This window comes from Lethenteron reissneri, chromosome 52 (assembly GCF_015708825.2).
Source record: "Lethenteron reissneri isolate LAM-NWPU_2019-01 chromosome 52, ASM1570882v1, whole genome shotgun sequence".
Taxonomy (NCBI): domain Eukaryota; kingdom Metazoa; phylum Chordata; class Hyperoartia; order Petromyzontiformes; family Petromyzontidae; genus Lethenteron; species Lethenteron reissneri.
The window spans coordinates 4480365-4500263 of NC_083830.1; the positions used below are offsets into that span (position 1 = coordinate 4480365).

Below are 19899 nucleotides of genomic sequence, written 5' to 3' on the forward strand. Positions count from 1 at the left end.
TAGCTCCAGTGGTTTCCGAATATCGGAAGGAAGAGCGTTCCAGATGGCCGCAGAAGTGCATCTGAAAGCATGCAATGCGGTGATCACCTTTGTTAGATGGTCAACCAAACGCCGCTGTGAGGATTTTGGCCGTGGCCGGGAATATCCAACTGAGGTTGCTGGGTGCTCAGCGCGGTGTGCAAGCCGCTGTGCCAAGCCATCAAAGGAAGTGGCATAACAAATTAGGTCTACTTGGGTCCAGATGCCGGGTCGTCTCGTTGCGGTGTTGTAGTGGAAAAGTCTGACGGTTTCCTTCATAACTGATAAACCACTTTCCTGAATGTTTTTTTTGTAATGGGAGTGACACAGACATCGCGTGATTCTGGAGGGGTGAATGTAGCTGCTGTGAGCTCGCCTGCGGTTAATCACAACCGCGTATAGTTGTGCACTCTGTAGCATATGGGAACCTAAGACACACTTTTACTGGTAGGAACCTCCTGGTTACACCAGCCCACAGGGGATTCTTGTGTCCGTCCGTCCGTCGTGCAGGGAGGGGCTGGGTGGGGAGGGTGAGGAGGGGCTGGGTGGGGAGAATGGGAGGGGTGGGGCTGGGTGGGGAGGCGCTGGTCACCCCGTGGTGCCCTTATAAAACTCAACGTTTAACCTACTCACGCCGGCTTGTGTCCGCCCTCACAGTCGGCCATATTTTCGGAATCCACCACGCCGCCGTTGACCCTGGCCATTGACCGAGCAACCCAATGTTCCTACCAGCTCCCTCTGCAGGAATGTGTTGCAGAGCCACGGGTATCCAGCTGCGTTGTTTTATTATTTTGATTAAGATCAGGCGATGCTGATCAGATTGGAGCCTCTGCGTTCAAGGGAGAGAGAGGTCCGAGGCACGTCCCCCGGTTTAGATTTGGGCGGATTTTGAACGGAGGAATTTTTCTGCGGTGTTGCCACGCTGTGGGTATCCTTTGATCGCCATTGCACATACAGCAAATGTTTGCCCGTTCTTAAGAGGGCCTTTAAAATAAAGTGTTTGACGTTACACAAACCCGCGCACCCACCTGGGTGTTCAGCCGTTGTCGAGTCGCCCTCGCGAGGACGGAACACAACTGCAGAGTCTGCTCACCGTATCTGAACTTTGTTATTATTATTGTTGTTATTGTTGTTGTCTAATTAGCCGATCTCCCCACCTCGAAAGGATTCAAACGACGGGAGGAGAGGGGACAAGGCAGAACCGCTACAAATTTGATTAAGTCACGTTAGATCAATAACGCCGGGTGGAAAGGAACAAACAATACCTTTAAATATTGTTTTGAAGCTTTCGTGACTGCAGACATCCATGAAGACGGACGCTTGTGTTGCGCCCGAAACGTCGTGATTTATTTTATACCTACGTGACTTTACCGAAAAAACCAAAGAGTATTAATACACGTTGGCTTTTGCGACCAATCTCATATATTTTTTGGGTTAGATCGCGTAAATATATATGAATGTGTCGTTAAACCCGCCACCACCCGACACAGCCAAACTAGTACGTAAATATATTCTTTGTTTCAAAGCAATATAAAAGTTACGAAGACTCTATTGCGCTGCTTACAATATTCTCCAGCAGCGAAATCGCATCATTAACACTTGAGTTTAAGGATACTGAAAAAGAGGCAAGTTGATTTAAAAAATATATAATTTATTATTTGGGTCTTCCGGTAAAGTCACGTAGATAGGTTCAAAGAACATAACAAAAACAAATAAAAAACTACGACGTTTCGATCGCACCACAAGATATATGAATTCTGCAGTCACGAAAGCTTTGGGGCCGTCCATAAATGACGTCACGCATCTAGGGGGGGGGGGTCTGACATTTGTGACGATGTGTGACGAGGGGGGGGGGGGGTTGAGAAATGTGGCGTCACATCAAAATGCGCAACTTTAAATAAATATAGACAACACGTTCTACTTAATTAAATAGACTTTTAAATAAATGTTTTCTCCTACAACATCAGAGTGCAGCGCCACATTAAATACACACTACAATGACAATAGCTTAAAGCGATTTGAAGCAGGTTTTATTTTGGGGGGGGGGGGGCAGAGCTTTGTGACGTCATATTTGAGGGGGGGTCTGACTTTTTGAGACGCCGCGTGACGAAGGGGGGGGGGGCGGTCAAAAATCGTTCAAAATCGTCCAAAATCGCGTGACGTCATTTATGGACGACCCCTTTACAGCGATGTGTTTACCTTTTTTAAACTTTGCACTCCTATCGTTTTTTAAATATTATTTGTTGGAACTTACTGACCCGCCCCCTCCTGGACATCTGTGAAAAAGAGCTTAATAGCTCATCGGATTTCTCCCGGATAAATACAGATTCGGAATCAATGCGGGCAGGGGCAGCAGCAGCAAGAGACCCGGGTTCTTTCGGTAAAGTCACGTATACAGAGAAAATAATAAATTAAATACTAGCATACGACGTTTCGATTGCAACACAAGCAATCATCATCAGGTATAAATGGAATCGAAACACAAATCTAGTATACTTAGAAATGTAATGTAATACAACAGAGAGTCGGATAACATAACAGTCAACACCCTACCTGGTTGATTACGTTCTTCCTGAGAATGCTAAATTTGAGAGAGAGATAAAACACAGAACCAGAGACATATACTGTAGACAGATATATACGTAGAGACAGATATCACAGAGATACATAGAGGGAGAGAGACGTACATAGGCACACAGAGAAACCACGTCTCTGTGTCGAGGCCTTAAATAGAGAGAGGGGGCGGGGGCGGAGAGAGAGGGAGGGGTTAGAGAAATTAGCATGTCAATGAGTGGCACGCTGTAGAGAGGGGGGGGGGGGTTAGAGAAATTAGCATGTCAATGAGTGAGACGCTGTAGAGAGGGCAGGGTTAGAGAAATTAGCATGTCAATGAGTGGCACGCTGTAGAGAGGGGGGGGGGGGTTAGATAAATTAGCATGTCAATGAGTGGCACGCTGTAGAGAGGGGGGGGGGTAGATAAATTAGCATGTCAATGAGTGGCACGCTGTAGAGAGGGGGGGGGGGGTTAGAGAAATTAGCATGTCAATGAGTGGCACGCTGTAGAGAGGGCGGGGTTAGATAAATTAGCATGTCAATGAGTGGCACGCTGTAGAGAGGGGGGGGGTTAGAGAAATTAGCATGTCAATGAGTGGCACGCTGTAGAGAGGGCGGGGTTAGAGAAATTAGCATGTCAATGAGTGGCACGCTGTAGAGAGGGGGGGGGGTTAGAGAAATTAGCATGTCAATGAGTGGCACGCTGTAGAGAGGGCGGGGTTAGAGAAATTAGCATGTCAATGAGTGGCACGCTGTAGAGAGGGGGGGGGGGGTTAGAGAAATTAGCATGTCAATGAGTGGCACGCTGTAGAGAGGGCGGGGTTAGAGAAATTAGCATGTCAATGAGTGGCACGCTGTAGAGAGGGCGGGGTTAGAGAAATTAGCATGTCAATGAGTGGCACGCTGTAGAGAGGGGGGGGGGGTTAGAGAAATTAGCATGTCAATGAGTGGCATGCTGTAGAGAGGGGGGGGGGGGGTTAGAGAAATTAGCATGTCAATGAGTGGCACGCTGTAGAGGGGGGGGGGGGTTAGAGAAATTAGCATGTCAATGAGTGGCACGCTGCAGAGAGGGAGATGGACAACAGCCGAGACACACAGAGAGAGCAGAACATAAGAACGACAAAAACGAGTGGAGACAGAGAAAGTACACTAAATCAAATAAATCTAGCAAAATTTCTAAATATAATGCAATGCAACACAGAGGGTCGGTCAACACACAATTAACGCATAGACCCGGGTTGTACTGCACTTCTAACCCACCAAGGGGATTCCACGAGTTGCCGGGATTCACGGTCCAGATTTAGCAAGGCCCCTTAATGTTTAAGTCATAGATTAGTCATTGATTAATTAAGGCCCGATTTAAAGCTTTCGTGACTGCAGTGATTCATCTTCTTGGTTCTTTCGGTAAAGTCACGTAGAATGGAAATAATAAAATAATAAACATAAAACATAATAAAATAATTCTCACGACGTTTCGGCCACAACGTAAGCAGCCGTCCTCAGGTGAAGACCAGGTCTGTCGGGGAGACAGCGTCTGTTTCATTCATTATGTTTTATTTTTATTTTATTATTTCTCTTCTACGTGACTTTACCGAAAGAACCAAGAAGATAGTCATTGATTAATTAAGGCCCCTTAATGTTCAAGTCATTGATTAATCAAGCACCCTTAATGTTGAAGTCATTGATTAGCCATTGATTAATCAAGGCCTCGTAGATTAGTCATTAATCAATCAATGACTAATCTATCAATGACTAATCGATTAATCTAGGCCTCGTTACGCCTCGCTCGACAGCAGTTGGCTGTCCTACAGACGAGGCCTCCTCCATTCCACTCGAATTGTTCATGTTTCAAATGTTGCGTTTGTAATCGAGGCGTATTGACGCATCGATTGATAAATATAATCGATCAATAGCATCGATTGATAATCGATGAGTACCGTCGGATGATATCGGGCTCAGTGATCGCGAATCGATCGAGCTTAGATTCGTGAAGATGAATGAAAATGAATCGATTGCTAATCGATATATCGATTAACCAGCAACCGGTCCGTGGATCGGATCGCGCGTAGTGGACGAGTTTAGATTCGTCAGATTCTAGCCTCAGACATGAATCGATTAACAATCGATCCATTTCATAAGCCCCACCCCCCGCCAAGCTCCGTAGATCGAATCGGTTCGCGCGTAGTGGACGAGTTTATAATCGTACAGAATCGCTTCTCAGATAAATAATCGATAGACAATCGATTGATCAATTTCATAAGCCCCCCACCCAGCTCCTAGGGATCGGATCGCCGAGTTTCGATTTCCGTGCGAATCGCTTTCTCGCCGCGCTCGTCACGTGACCGCGTGGTGGTGGTGGCGGTGATCACGTGACTCCGCGGGCTCCAGAGCGGACTCGGCATGGCGGCTCAGTGAGGCCGGCGGGGAGAGAGAGCGGCACGGAGGGAGTCGAAAGTCGAGGAGAGAGTCAAGGAGAGAGCGGAGAGAGAGCGGGGAGAGTCGAGGAGAGAGTCAAGGAGAGTGTGGGGAGAGAGAGTCAAGGGGAGAGCGGGGAGAGTCGAGGAGAGAGTCAAGGGGAGAGAGCGGGGAGAGTCAAGCAGAGAGCGACAGGGGAGAGAGTGGCACGGAGGGAGTCGAGAGTCGAGGAGAGAGTCAAGGAGAGAGAGCGGGGAGAGTCAAGCCGAGAGCAGGGAGAGAGCGACGAGAGAGCGGAGAGAGTCGAGGGGAGAGAGTGGCAGGGAGAGAGTCGAGGAGAGAGTCGAGGTAGGGGGTAGAGAGTCTGGGAGAGAGTCGAGGAGAGAGTCGAGGGGAGAGAGCGGCAGGGAGAGAGTCGAGGGCAGCGTTACAGCGGGCAACAACGACTCCTTGAATAACGAGAGAGCGAGAGAGTCCCCTTCCTCTCCCTTACACAGAGACAGAGAGAGAGGACACTGGGAGTGAGAGTCCAGGCGGGGCAGAGTCGAGAAGAGAGAGTCGAGGGGAGAGAGTCAAGCAGAGAGAGTCTGGGAGAGAGTCAAGGAGAGAGTCAAGGAGAGAGTCGAGAAGAGAGTCGAGAAGAGAGTCGAGAAGAGAGTCGAGAAGAGAGTCGAGAAGAGAGTCGAGAAGAGAGTCGAGAAAAGAGTCGAGAAAAGAGTCGAGGAGAGAGAGAGTCGAGAAAAGAGTCGAGGAGAGAGTCGAGGAGAGAGAGAGTCGAGGAGAGAGAGAGTCGAGGAGAGAGAGAGTCGAGGAGAGAGTCTAGAAAAGAGTCAAGGAGAGAGAGAGTCGAGAGGAAAGTCTGGGAGAGAGTCGATGTAGTGGGGGGGGGGGGGTTAGAGAGTCAAGGAGAGAACGAGGAGAGAGTCGAGGTAGGTAGGGGGGGGGTGGTAGAGGTTCACAGCCGGCAACAACCCCGAACCCCACCGCACCACCTCCTGCTGTAACAGCGACCCGGGAGAGTTTCCTCTCCTCCTCCTGCTGCACACACACACACAGAGAGCGAGTTGTGGGGGAGTTGAAGCGGCTTCTCCTCCATCGTCGTCGTCGCCATGAACTCTGACAAGGAGCTGGCTCCACTCACGCCGGCCATCGTCCGCGCACTCAACGACAAACTCTACGAGAAGCGCAAAGTGGCGGCGCTGGAGATCGAAAAGTGAGTGGTGGTGGTAGCTGGTGGTAGATGCTGATGATGCTGCCGCTGCTTCCGCTGATGCTTATGCTGATGATGATGCTGATGCCGCTACTGATGCTGATGATGCCGCTGATAATGATGCTGCTGCTGATGATAATGATGCCGCTACTGATGATGGTGATGCTGATGATGCCGCTGCTGATGATGATGCTGATGCCGCTGATAATGATGATGCTGCTGATGATAATGATGCCGCTACTGATGATGGTGATGATGCTGATGCTGATGATGCCGCTGATGGTGATGCTGATGCCGCTACTGATGATGATGCTGATGCCGCTACTGATGATGATGCTGATGCCGCTGATAATGATGATGCTGCTGCTGATGATAATGATGCCGCTACTGATGATGGTGATGCTGATGATGCCGCTGCTGATGATGATGCTGATGCCGCTGCTGATGATGATGCTGATGCCGCTACTGATGCTGATGATGCCGCTGATAATGATGATGCTGCTGATGATAATGATGCCGCTACTGATGATGGTGATGCTGATGATGCCGCTGCTGATGATGATGCTGATGTCGCTACTGATGATGATGCTGATGCCGCTACTGATGCTGATGATGCCGCTGATAATGATGATGCTGCTGCTGATGATAATGATGCAGCTACTGATGATGGTGATGCTGATGATGCCGCTGCTGATGCCGATGCTGATGCCGCTGATGCTGATGCCGCTACTGATGCTGATGCCGCTACTGATGCTGATGATGCCGCTGATAATGATGATGCTGCTGCTGCTGATGATAATGATGCCGCTACTGATGATGGTGATGCTGATGATGCCGCTGCTGATGATGATGCTGATGCCGCTGATGATGATGATGATGCTGATGCCGCTGATGATGATGATGATGCTGATGCCGCTGATGCTGATGCCGCTGCTGCCGCTGATGATTCTGATGCCGCTGCTGCTGCTGATGATGATGCTGATGTTGATGCCACTGCTGCTGATGCCGCTGCTGATGATGCTGATGCCGCTGCTGCTGCTGATACCACTGCTGATGTCTCGTCCCCGTGGGGGTCGGGAGGGGTGCGGTGTGTGGAGTTGTCTCACGAAGCTGCTGCTGCTGATGTCTCTCGCTGGGGTTGTCTGAATGAGATCTGTCTCACCGGGGGTCTTGTCTGACTAGGGGTTTAATCTCACTAGGGTCTGTCTCACGGGTGATATTGTCTTACTAGGAGCTGTCTAACTAGGGATGTTGTCTTACTAGGGGTCTGTGTCACGAGGTGCTGGCCACTCTGTGTCACGAGAGATGTTGTCTTACTAGGAGCTGTCTCACTAGGGATGTTGTCTTACTAGGGGTTTAATATGACTAGGAGCTGTCTAACTAAGGATGTTGTCTTACTAGGGGTCTGTCTCACGGAAGGGGTCATCTCACGGGGGGGGGGGAGGGGGGCGTCTAAACGACGGCCGTCCCATACTCTTAGATTTTTTTTATTGATTTAATAGTTATTTTCATTTATTATTTTATTATTTATTATTTTTTACCTACGTGATTTTACCGAAAAAAAACTGAGTATGAATCCTTGCAGTCACGAAAGCTTCAAATCTAGAATTAATGACGGCCGTCCCAATGGGGGCCCTCTTCTTTTACTCAGTCAGCACCGGCTCAATGGATGCTGCCGTGTCTCGACTGATGACGTGTGGACAGGAGGAGGAGGAGGGCTTGGAGGGTGCTGCCGGTTACGAGCGAATTCGTGTCCCTGTGGAGCCTTGTGTCGATTGGGGAGGGTGTCTACAAGAATGTGTCTACGTCTCGGTTCGACTCGTTGAGTGGCTGTCTCGAGGAGGAGGGTGTTGGGGTTCGATACCGTCCCTGTGACCCGCCTGCTGGATAGTGATAGGTTTTTACCCTTTCAACTGGTACAAAAAACTGACACCTTTATACAAGGCAGCATACACCATTGGTACCTCATTTTCCAGTAAAAAATATGATAATTGTTTTTTTACCCTTTAATCTGGCAACAAAACTGACACCTTGTTTTACAAGGAGTCATGTTTGCATAGACCACAATACCTGCAGTCATAATGGAAACAAAAAACATAACTCGTACATTATCAGAGTTATGTTTTTTGTTTGCATTATGACTGCAGGTATTGTGATCTATGCAAACATGACTCCTCGTAAAAAAGGTGTCAGTTTTGTTGCCAGATTAAAGGGTAAAAAAACAATTATCACAAGGCATCATGTTTGCAATAACCACAACACAAGCAGTCAAAATGCAAACAAAAAGAAACAACTCTGATTATGATATGCACTGTCCTTGAAGTTGATTGGTCCACACCCGAGACAGCTTTTCTTAGAGCCTAGTCTCCATTGGTGTTGGACCAGATGACGCCAAAAGGCGTACAACTCAAAAACAGCGCACTATCAGAGTATTGAGAGCTCGGGGTAAGCATTTACACTGAGACCTCCATTACCAGTCGCAAAATATAGTGATAGGTTTTTACCCTTTCAACTGGTACAAAAATTGACACCTTTATACAAGGCATCATGTTTGCAATAACCACAACACAAGTAGTCAAATTGCAAACAAAAATAAACAACTCTGATAATGATATACACTGTCCTTGAAGTTGATTGGGTAAAAACCTATTACTATATTTTGCCACTGGTAATGGAGGTTTCATAGTGTAAATGCCTACGCCTGCTGGGTGTTTGGAGTTTTCGTGTCTCTGACCCTGGTTGCGTGGATTTTTCTCCGGTTCCTCGGGGTTTTTCCCCTCCACATTTGGCTGCTATCAATTTCCACGCCATGATAAGCCACCTTGGTTGAGCAATCATTTGTGGGACAGGTCGCTGTCTGAAAAAGAGCTACACAGCTTTTACCTGGTAAAATAAAAAACTAGTTAAATAGTTTAGAATGCTTTGAAGTTGTCTCTGTTTCCGTCTTGGTGAATTTCTCGACCTGCTACGAGACACTACGACGAAGATGTGACTCACGTTTGTCAATTTGTGGCAGTGGAGATGTTGGTGGTGGTGGTGCCTGTATTTGTGGCACAGTAAGGGGGCACAGGTGGTTCATCGGCCAGCAGTCATCTCAGTCAGTCGACCCGTGGCACCTGCAGGGTCTGCCCCGTGACCTGCCAGCGGGCGTTTTACACTTCACGTGGCTTCAACGTGCACGTAGCCTGGCACGAGCGCCGTGGTGACGTCACCGCCACTTAGTGGCGAATGGCGGTTGTTGCTGCTGTTATTTGTGGGAGTGGTGGCGCAGCAGTTAGCGCCCTGCGCTATGAACCTGGCCACCCGGGTTTGATTGCCGCTCATGGCCAACATCCAGTGACGATTATCTGAACCGGTCCTGGGCCTCCACTAGGTCGACTCGGCCTCAAACGAGCACGTGGTGCGGTGTGTAAAAATCGCCACTAGGGAGACAAAGGCGGTCGGGCATGGTGCTGGCCACCCACCCCCTCGCGTGCCGTTCTGGCCTTTATAGGTGCTCGCTAACAGCACTTGCCCCAAAAGTCTGTTAAGGCTATACGGGGGATCTTTGTATTTGCATAGTCCTCTTTGCTGTACAGGGGTGGTCCAAAATGTCTTGAGACCCCCCCCCAATTAATGGACGAATTAATTGAGCCCGAACCTTGTTTTACTTTGCATATTCATGTTAAAAAAAAAAATTTACTTATAATAAAAATATATTATGTTTTAGATAATTAAATGGGGGGTCTCTGGACATGTGGCCCACCATGTACTCTGTGATGTTACTCCACATGCCGCACCCCTCCCCAATAACCATGAGGGGGTGACGTCACTCTACATGCCGCACCCCTCCCCAATAACCATTAGTGAGTGACGTCACTCCACATGGGGCAACCCCCCCTCAATAATCATGAGCTGAACAAGTTTTGAATATTTCGGATTTACTGCAATACATTCCCGTCCTTGGACGGGCAAAAGAGCTACTTGTATAAAATAAGGTAGGCACTGATACGGGGTTGACAGGTATGTAGTAGTGTATAGTAGTGTAGTGTATTGTATCATGGAGTTTAGTGTATAGTGTCGTGTGTAGGATGAACGTTGAGATCTATAAGGGGCACGGTGTGACCAATATGGTCTGAATTGATCTGTAATAAGGTAGGGCACTACCGATAAGGGGTTGACAGGTATGCGAATGTAACCGAACGTCCGATTGCGAGCCACGCGATCTCACCACGGCTCTGCCTCGACGCCCTTCCACACATTCACAACGGCACCACGTGACTCACGATACAAGTCGCGTAATCATCACGAGCCATTATATCTGGTGGTTGCCAACAATGGGAGTTATTATCCTCAATCACATGGGGTGGGGGGGGTCGCAGCTGTGAATAAGGCAGTTTGTGTACAAAGGTTTACGATAAACGTTCAACGCTCTAAGAATGCGCAAACTCTGTTTGTCTTTGGAGCGGAGCGTGCTTTTTAAGTCTATTTTTTTCTCCAGCGTTCATTCTACGAGGCGAGAATGCACACATGGGCCAGGGACTCGGTGTCTTCTTCAATAATAATAATAATGGTGACATTTATAACGCGCCAGATATTGCAGACAAGTCAACAACTTTGAGGCATGGAGCAAAGCTCCGGGCTGCTCGAAAGCCGTCCCAACACAGATAGCGGCCTTTTAGATGTTTCTTGAGTGCCATACCTGTCAACCCCTTATCGGTGCCTACCTCATTACAGACCAATTCAGACCTTATTGCTCACCCCGTGCCCTTATACATCTCAACGTTCATCCTACAAAGTCCCATCACAAGGAAGAAACACAAACAAATAGACAAAAAAATGTTTTGCCCGTATTGAAACGGCTGTACGCCGTATGCACCTGAACATTTCCCTGTACAGCAGGGATGGGGAACGTCCAGCCCGCGGGCCGTTTAAGGCCCGCGAAATCATTTGGTGTGGCCCTGCCAAGGCAACCGCAGGTGGGACTCGAAATTCAATAAATCTAGGAGCAAACCTGGAAAAGCAGTTGCGAGTAGCAGCAACATCATCAATACCAGCTAACATCACGCACGCCTCGCCAAAGAGAAGCAGTTCCAGCCATCGCATTAGGGGTGAGTTAATTAAATGTTTGACCAAATATAATAGGCTAATTTTTAAGTTGATAATTTTGTATGGCCCGCGAATGATGTTATAAATATCCAAATGGCCCTTGGCAGAAAAAAGGTTCCCCACCCCTGCTGTATAGGAACACGGGTAAACCGTGTGGGTTGACACACCGAGGTCGCGACAGCAGAGTCTTGGACAGCGCAGCACAATAATTGTTACCTTATTTCTCGGGATTGTAAGATGCCCCCGGGTAAGACGTAACCCAGACTTGTGCCCGGTATCAATACCGCCACAACGCAAGCAGCCATCAGCGTATTTTAAGCTTAAAATACGCTGATGGCTGCTTGCGTTGTGGCCGAAACGTCGTGAGAATTTTTATTATGTTTTATTTGTATAATTTTATTATTTCCCTTCTACGTGACTTTACCGAAAGAACCAAGAATATGAATCCCTGCAGTCACGAAACCTTTAAATCGAAATTTATACAAATCTTGTCTCGCGCACACACGCACACACCTACCAGAATATAATATGCAACCGAGAGTTTTGCCTTAAAATACAGGGGAAAAGAGAGCCTATATTTCGTAGAATACGGTATTTGGCGATCTGAAGTCTGGCATGCTACTATAACAAAGGACGATTAAAATCAACGAGCCGCATGACTGCAGGAAACATAACCAGTACAGTACAGTATACAAGATTCAGTTAGATTTGATACACTACTAATAAAAATGACAGAACAGCGTGGTGCAGGCTACCTGCCATACACAGCGTTGGCTAAGATACGTGCACGGTGCAATGCATAGCCCCGTGTGTGTGTGTGTGCAGCACAGTAGAATACAGAAGGATGTGTGCCAGCCACACCACAGTCGAGAAAATTGCGTAACGTCCCGGCACCGCAGAGAGCAGTTTTGGCGCAGCACAAATCAATGCCCCGCAGCAAACGGCGAAGACTGAAATAGTTCGCAAATTAGGCTGTGAGCTCATGGCTCTGTCGTGCAGAATTTAGTTTTTTTTATTGAGTACATAAACACATTCCTGCGGAGGGAGCTGGTAGGCCAGGGTCAACGGCGGCGTGATGTATTCCGCAAATATGCCCGACTGTGAGGGCGGGCACAAGCCGGCGTGAGTAGGTTAAACGTTGAGTTTTATAAGGGTACCACGGGGTGACCAGCCCCTCCCCACCCAGCCCCACCCCTCCCACTCCCCACCCAGCCCCTCCCCACCCTCCCTACCCAGCCCCTCCCCACCCTCGCCACCCAGCCCCTCCCCACCCAGCCTCTCCCCACCCTCCCCTCCCTACCCTGCCCCTCCCTCCCGACCCAGCCCCTCCCTGCACGATGGACACAATAATCCCCTGTGGGCTGGTGTAACCAGGAGGTTCCTACCAGTATTAATTTGCATCTCCACTAATGTGTGCGTTGTTGGCTTTATGTAACGCCGCCGCTGGCAGGAGCATGGCAGGAGCATTCGGTGCCCGAGGCATTTTGTCCACCCAAGTGACTTTTTAAAAATTATCGTTCAACAACGTACAAACATGTTTTCCTCTCTTACAGGATGGCAAACCGTTGGCCAACCTAAAAATGACATTCATACCTCGCGGAACAAGCTGGCATCGTCGATTACAGGAATTAGAAAACTGACGACTCACAATCGACAACGACGTTTAATTTCAGCTGAGAGAGAACCCCAATTAGCTTTGACGCTATTTTTGTCCTTCCAGAGGCGCCCAGTCCAAAGCTGGCTGATCGGTAATGTCGGAAAATAAGGAAGTTTCAGAATGTGTTGGCGTACAATATGGTTGTTGTAGAGTCGATGTTGCCTGTAGGGCTGCACACACACACACGCACGTACAGTTTTGTTGTGCCAGTCGCCTAAAGGCAGGTCAGCGTTTTAAAAAAAACGCACTATTCGGGACCTAACCGCCCGACTCGCGTACGTTTGTATACGTTACGCCATGATGTGTTTGCAATGTATCGGTCGAATGAAAAGCCTGGACACCCTTGCAAGCAAGATGTTCCATCTCAAGGGATTTTATTTTTCCCAGGTAAAATATTTACAGGATATAATTAATGAATACCCGTGGCTGCTGGCATCCATAGCCAGAATCTATCTGCATGATCGCCGATATTGCCATCACTCTCATCAACATCATCATCATCTTCATGACCACCGCCATCATCAACTTCACGACCACCACCATCATTTTTTTCACATTCATCGTCTCCATCGACATCATCATCAATGCACCACCACTATCATCACCATCATCTTGTACGTATGTATGTTGAACTTCTTTTGCACCATATGTAGCCAACCGTGATAATGGGAGAGGTGCAGTGTTGAGTCTATGGGAGGTGTTAGTCTATGGGTAGTATTAGTTTATGGGCAGTATGTTTGTGCTGTATGTTGAACTTCTTTCGCACCGTATGTAGCCAACCGTGCGGGGCTTTATTTCAGCCGGAGCTGTCCTGGGTGGAGCTCTATAAAATATTTCCCTGCCCCCCCCCCCCGCCTCACTGGGGGGAGGCGGGGGTGGGGGGAGAGAGGATAGGTGGGGGTCCAGGTGATTGGAGTTGTGGATGTCTTCATGGCTACCCAAGTTCGATTCCCGCTCACGGCCAACACCAGTGACGATTATCTGAATCGGTCGTGGGCCTCACCGAGGTTGACTCAGCCTCAAATGAGTACCTGGTGCGGTGTGTAGTAAACATCGCCACTGGGGAGGCAAAGGCGGCCGAGCGTGGTGTTGGCCACCCACCCCCTCGTGTGCTGTGCCGGCCTTCATAGGTGCTCGCTAACAGCACTTGCCATAACAGTCTGTTAAAGGCCACATACCTGTCAACCCCTTATCAGTGCCCTACCTTATTACAGACCAATTCAGACCTTACTGGTCACCACATACCCTTATAAATCTCAACGTTCATCTTACAAAGTCCCCATCACAAGGGAGAAATACAAACAAATAGACACACAAAACGTTCTGCTCTTTTTGAAACGGCTGTACACCGTATGGGCCTGAACTCAATATTTCTGTACAAGAATACGGTTGACAGGTACGTCATGTTAAATTAATCTCTGGGGTTGGTTGCATCGGACAACTTAGGCGAACATTTCCCTTAGTTTCCGTTATAAATCAATGTAAATTAAGGGAGCATATCCGCTTGAGATGTTTTATGCAACCAGCCACTTTCCCGTAATGGGTGTTGACATGTGTCCTAGGGGTTTCCCACTTACCCCACGTACAAACCATTCCCCTCGGCAGAATCCCGTAATGCGGTACATTAATTATATATTCGGAACCGAATCTCATATCCAGAGACTCCTCTGCTTTTTTGGGTTCCAGAGGTTTATTCGTAAGTCCAACTATACTCCGGTCGATTCCAAACACGTTGTGCGGGATGTGCACTAAACACGGGGAATGGCTTTAACAGTTTTATAATCTCCTGTTGATGTAGATTCCACTGGTTCTTCATGTTCTGCAGATGTAGATGCCACTGTTTTTTCACGTGGCATTTACATGACAGACGGACAGGTTTGTTCGTATCTCTGAAAGTCCGTAAATCGAATGTTCGTAATTAGAGGAGTCCCTGAATGTGGTTGGCTACGCACGGCATGAAGGAAGCCCAACACGCACACACACACTACCAAGCAAAAAGCACAAACAATAATAAAAAAAAAGTTATCAAAACAAAGAGATTAGTCCATTAGGTTGTCACACATCCCAGACCACATTCCACATTTTCCCAACCGAGACAGGAAAACCCTTGCCAACTTGGGAGGATCACTCTGGGTAACGTCGTCGCGGGGATTTTTTCACCGCAGGCTGGTGCGAGATTACGTGCAGCAGAACAACACAGCGCAGATCAAGCACATCATCGCCATCCTCTCGCAGGAGTTCGCGCTCTCCCTGCACCCACACAGTCGCAAGGGCGGCCTCATCGGCCTCGCCGCCTGCGCTATTGCGCTGGGAAAGGTAACGCGCCGTTTGTATCCTCATAGTAGAGTGCGCGTAGCGCTGCGTGTAGCGCCGTGTATAGCTGGGTGGGACGCTGTGTGTAACTGGGTGGGATGCTGTGTGTAGCTGGGTGGGACGCTGTTTGTAGCGCCGTGTGTAGCTAGGTGGGACGCTGTGTGTAGCGCTGTGTGTAGCGCTGTGTGTAGCGCTGTGTGTAGCGCCGTGTATAGCTGGGTGGGACGTTGTGTATAGCGCTGTGTGTAACTCGGTGGGACGCTGTGTGTAGCTGGGTGGGATGCTGTTTGTAGCGCCGTGTGTAGCTGGGTGGTATGCTGTGTGTAGCGCTGTGTGTAGCGCTATGTGTAGCGCTGTGTGTAGCTGGGTGGGACGCTGTCTGTAGCGCTGTTTGTAACTGGGTGGGATGCTGTGTGTAGCTGGGTGGGACGCTGTTTGTAGCGCGCTGTGTATAGCTGTGTGTAGCGCTGTGTGTAGCTGGGTGGGACGCTGTTTGTAGCACTGTAACTGTGTGACGCTGTTTGTAGCACTGTGTGGAACTGGGTGTGACGCTGTGTGTAGCGCTGTGTGTAATTGTGTGATGCTGTTTGTCACGCTGTGTGTAACTGCGTGTGACCCTGTTTGTAGCACTGTGTGTAACTGGGTGGGACGCTGTGTGTAGTGCTGTGTGTCGCGCTGTGTGTCGCTGGGTGGGATGCTGTGTGTAGCTGGGTTGGGACGCTGTGTATAGCGCCGTGTGTAGCTGAATGGGACACTGTAGCTGGGTGGGACGCTGTGCATAGCTGGTTGGGACGCTGTTTGTAGCGCTGTTGTGTAACTGTGTGATGCTGTTTGTTACGCTGTGTGTAACTGGGTTTGACGCTGTTTGTAGCACTGTGTGTAACTGGGTGTGACTCTGTGTGTAGCGCTGTGTGCAGCTGTGTGATGCTGTTTGTCACGCTGTGTGTAACTGGGTTTGACGCTGTTTGTAGCACTGTCTGTAACTGTGTGATGCTGTTTGTCACGTTGTGTGTAACTGTGTGATGCTGTTTGTCACGCTGTGTGTAACTGCGTGTGACCCTGTTTGTAGCGCTGTGTGTAACTGGGTGTGACGCTGTTTGTAGCGCTGCGTATCCGCGTGTGACGCTGTTTACAGGACCATGTGTAACTGCGTGTGACCCTGTTTTTGTAACGCTATGTGTAACCGCGTGCGATGCCGCGTGCAGGACTATGGCGTCTACCTCAAGGAGCTGATGGAGCCGGTGTTGACATGCTTTAACGACCCCGACAGCCGGCTGCGCTACTACGCCTGCGAGGCGCTCTACAACATCGTGAAGGTGGCACGCGGCTCCGTGCTGCCCCACTTCTGCGAGCTCTTCGATGGACTCAGCAAGGTCAGAGGGCAGCCCCCTCCCCCCACCCGCCCCATGATGCTTGTTGCGAATCATCATCTCGTCATCGTCATTGCCCTGCGGGGAATTTAAATTTTAACTTCGCTTCGTGGACGTCGGTTTACGTCGGCGCAGAATGCTTGACTGCTCGCGTGATTCGGTTGGGTTTTGGTTTTTTTTGGTTCTGGTTTTTCTGTTTGCTTCATCTGCGATTCGTGGTTTTGCTTTTGTCTTATCGGTGACGCAAGGTTCCAGTTGAAACTGTCCCTGATATCTGTGTTCCTCGGCTTGTTCAGCAAAATTAAAGGTGGCACGTGATGCGTCGTGTGACGCAAAGGCCGCAGCACCTTGGTGCTCTGTTGTTATCGGTGGGAATTCTGCACAAATTTAGAGTTTAGCGAGTCGTTTGACTATTTAAATTCGCACGCAACATTTTGCGTGCTTCGAGATTAGTATTGTATTTATGGTAAATTAGCGATTCATTTAGAAAATTTTGCAAATTGTGAATCATGATGCCGGCACACAGTTTCACCTGCTGTTATACAAATGAAGTCTTTACCGTCCACTGTGAAGCAGACCGGCTCTAGTTTTTCTGGATAATACACCCGCAGTATTAACCAGGGCTGCCTGCCGAATTCCAACTGCGGTTCTCTGCAACAAAATAGCGAACCGCTCGGCCATTTCACCACCATTGTTGCACCAAAAAATATAAATTTGTAAATATATTGTGTACGCGATAATGGGACGGTGACATAGCCTAGCTGGGGTTCATGGTTCAAATCCAGCGGGTCACCCTGAGTTACTGCTTGAGGTGTATGAACACCAAACCTACATTCTGTCAGCTTCACAAATTACTCAGTTGGGATTTAGACACCCCGATTGTGCTGGGTAATCGAGCGTAGTCAAATTTTTTTTTTTATAAAACCACAATAATTAATGAGGTTATCTTTTTTTTCTGTGCAGTTGGCTGCCGATCCAGATCCGAATGTGAAGAGTGGCTCCGAGTTGCTCGACCGGCTGCTAAAGGTGGGTGTGACGGTGCTGGGAATTTTCTTTTTTTGAACAAACTGCAAAATTGGCCTACCCCATAGCACTTTGGAGGTTATGGCTTTTAAATAAAAGAATTCTTATCTCACCAATAGTTTGTCCTGGACAGACTCACATATCCCCAGTGGCTTCCTAATATCGGAAGGAAGAGCGTTCTAGACGGCCGCAGAAGTGCACCTGAAAGCGTGCGATGCGGTGACCGTCTTTGTTCGATGGCCAGCCAAAAGCCTCTGCTGCTGCGAGGATGACCGGAGTTTGCGTGATGGTTCACTAAAACAACTACCGCACACAGACCTGTGCACATTCTTTTCATATTTCCATCAACGTAATGATTTGGGGGGGGGGTGGGGGGCGACGTTTTGACTAAATTTGTTGGTTTGCACGCGCGCAGGACATCGTGACGGAAAGCAGCAAGTTCGACCTCGTGGCGTTCGTGCCACTTTTGCGGGAGAGGATATACACGCAGAACCAGTACGGCCGCCAGTTCATCATCTCCTGGGTGAGCCGACACGCGCGGGCTCGGGCCAGCCCCTTCCCTTGCACGGCGCCCATCCAGGCAGCCGTGCCCAGCGGATGCGCAAAGCCTGAATCGGTAGAATCGGAATCTTTAGTTATGCTGGAAAAATCCAATGAGCTATGAGAGAACTTTTTTTTTACAGATGTCCACTAATTAGGAGGGCAGGTTAAAATTAGTTATCCACTCAAATTGTTTGTTCGAAAGCAAGAGTGGTATTTTCGTTCATGCCTCCTTTGAAAAGAGTGGAGTTGGCAGTAGCGGGCCGTTTACGATGCGGTCGATGGTTTGAGATTCATAGCCGCACCACTCGCAGGCCCGTGAATCTTCGATGCGCCATTTGTGGCATCTGGTGGCCGCGTGGGTCACATGGCCCGCTCCTGATAGCCACGCGGCGTTGACGATGAGTGCGGCGTTGACGGACTCCCCCCAGATCGCGGTGCTCGAGTCGGTGCCGGACATCAAGCTGCTGGGCTTCCTCCCCGAAATTCTCGACGGCCTCTTCGAGATCCTCGGTGACCAGAGCAAGGAGATCCGCCGCATGTGAGTGCACGCTCCCGCCCTCCCGCGCCGACAGCAACGCGCGCGCTCGCCACGGAAGTTGCCATCCGCATTGCGCAGCAACGCCCACCCACAACGCCTGCAACTCCTTGCTCTGCGCAATTGGCACTCGTTGCACGGCGCGCATTGATAATTTTCCAAACCGGTTCTCGTCCGTTTAACGCCTCGTAGGCTTTCGCGACCAATGTTATTCATAGTCGAGGGGTTTTTCTGTGGGTTATATCGCATAAAAAACTACGCATTTATATTTACGCGATCTAACCCAAAAAAAAACACATTGTTGTGAACATCCTCGTCCCGTGTATACATTAAATGTATTCGCCTGCAGTCCAGCACTGTGGAGGCGAGGGTTGTTGGGGGATCGCACACAGACGTTGTGAAGCTCCCTCACCCTGGCCGCCAGGAGAAGGCAGTGCGGCAAAGACTCGGCATGGGATGGAGCGTTACAGCCAAACCTGGACGCCATCTGTATGGGATAGAGCGTTTCCCCCTCGCACACACGAGGGTTTTGTCCGGGTGCTCTAATTTCCTCGGTGCACGTAAACACTCCTTAATTGGCCGGTGACGCCTCAATAAGTAGAGGACCACAGAGCTTGGGGGCAGTTTGGCACCGGCTCACCACGTGGCTGCGGTTCGTGCTTGTCTGTGGTTCCTTGTTGCTTTGAGTCGTTCTCTCTTGTCGAGAGTGAGTGAATACTGTGCAGCGTGTTACGAATTAAAATTATTATTTACTGTAGAACCATAATCTTCCAGCAGAGGGAGTGGTAGCACAGTGGTTAGCACGCTGCAAGTCGGGCCTGCAATGAAGCATCGATGGAAATATATTTTCGTATGTATGTTGAATTTCTTTCACACCATACGTAGCCAACCATGCTAAATTGGAGGTGCGGGAGCTCTCTGTCATCACGGGCATCATCGTTCATCATTAACAGTTATTAACAATCATCAAAATTCTTCATAATGTTCATCATATTATTATCACTGTCATAGCCATAATCAATAATTCATCATTATCATATCAATCATCAGCCTCGGCTTCATTACTCAACCATCATTTATCTTCATTGTTTAATCATCATCACTGCCACACTTAATTATTGCATGTATCAACTATACATGCATCAGATGGCTAGCTCAATAATCCCATTGTTTT

General features: G+C 48.9%; 1 protein-coding gene across 1 annotated transcript in view; it reads left to right on the top strand.

The window, feature by feature from the left end:
• Nucleotides 1-4963: 4963 nt before the first annotated feature.
• VAC14 (VAC14 component of PIKFYVE complex) overlaps nucleotides 4964-19899 on the top strand; it is a 48782-nt gene continuing 33846 nt past the window's right edge. Inside the window, exons 1-6 of the mRNA XM_061573498.1 lie at nucleotides 4964-6199; nucleotides 15107-15257; nucleotides 16460-16627; nucleotides 17588-17650; nucleotides 18063-18170; nucleotides 18619-18728. Coding sequence (XP_061429482.1) covers nucleotides 6096-6199; nucleotides 15107-15257; nucleotides 16460-16627; nucleotides 17588-17650; nucleotides 18063-18170; nucleotides 18619-18728 — 704 coding nt within the window. The 5' untranslated portion in view covers nucleotides 4964-6095. The remainder of the gene's footprint in view (nucleotides 6200-15106; nucleotides 15258-16459; nucleotides 16628-17587; nucleotides 17651-18062; nucleotides 18171-18618; nucleotides 18729-19899) is intronic.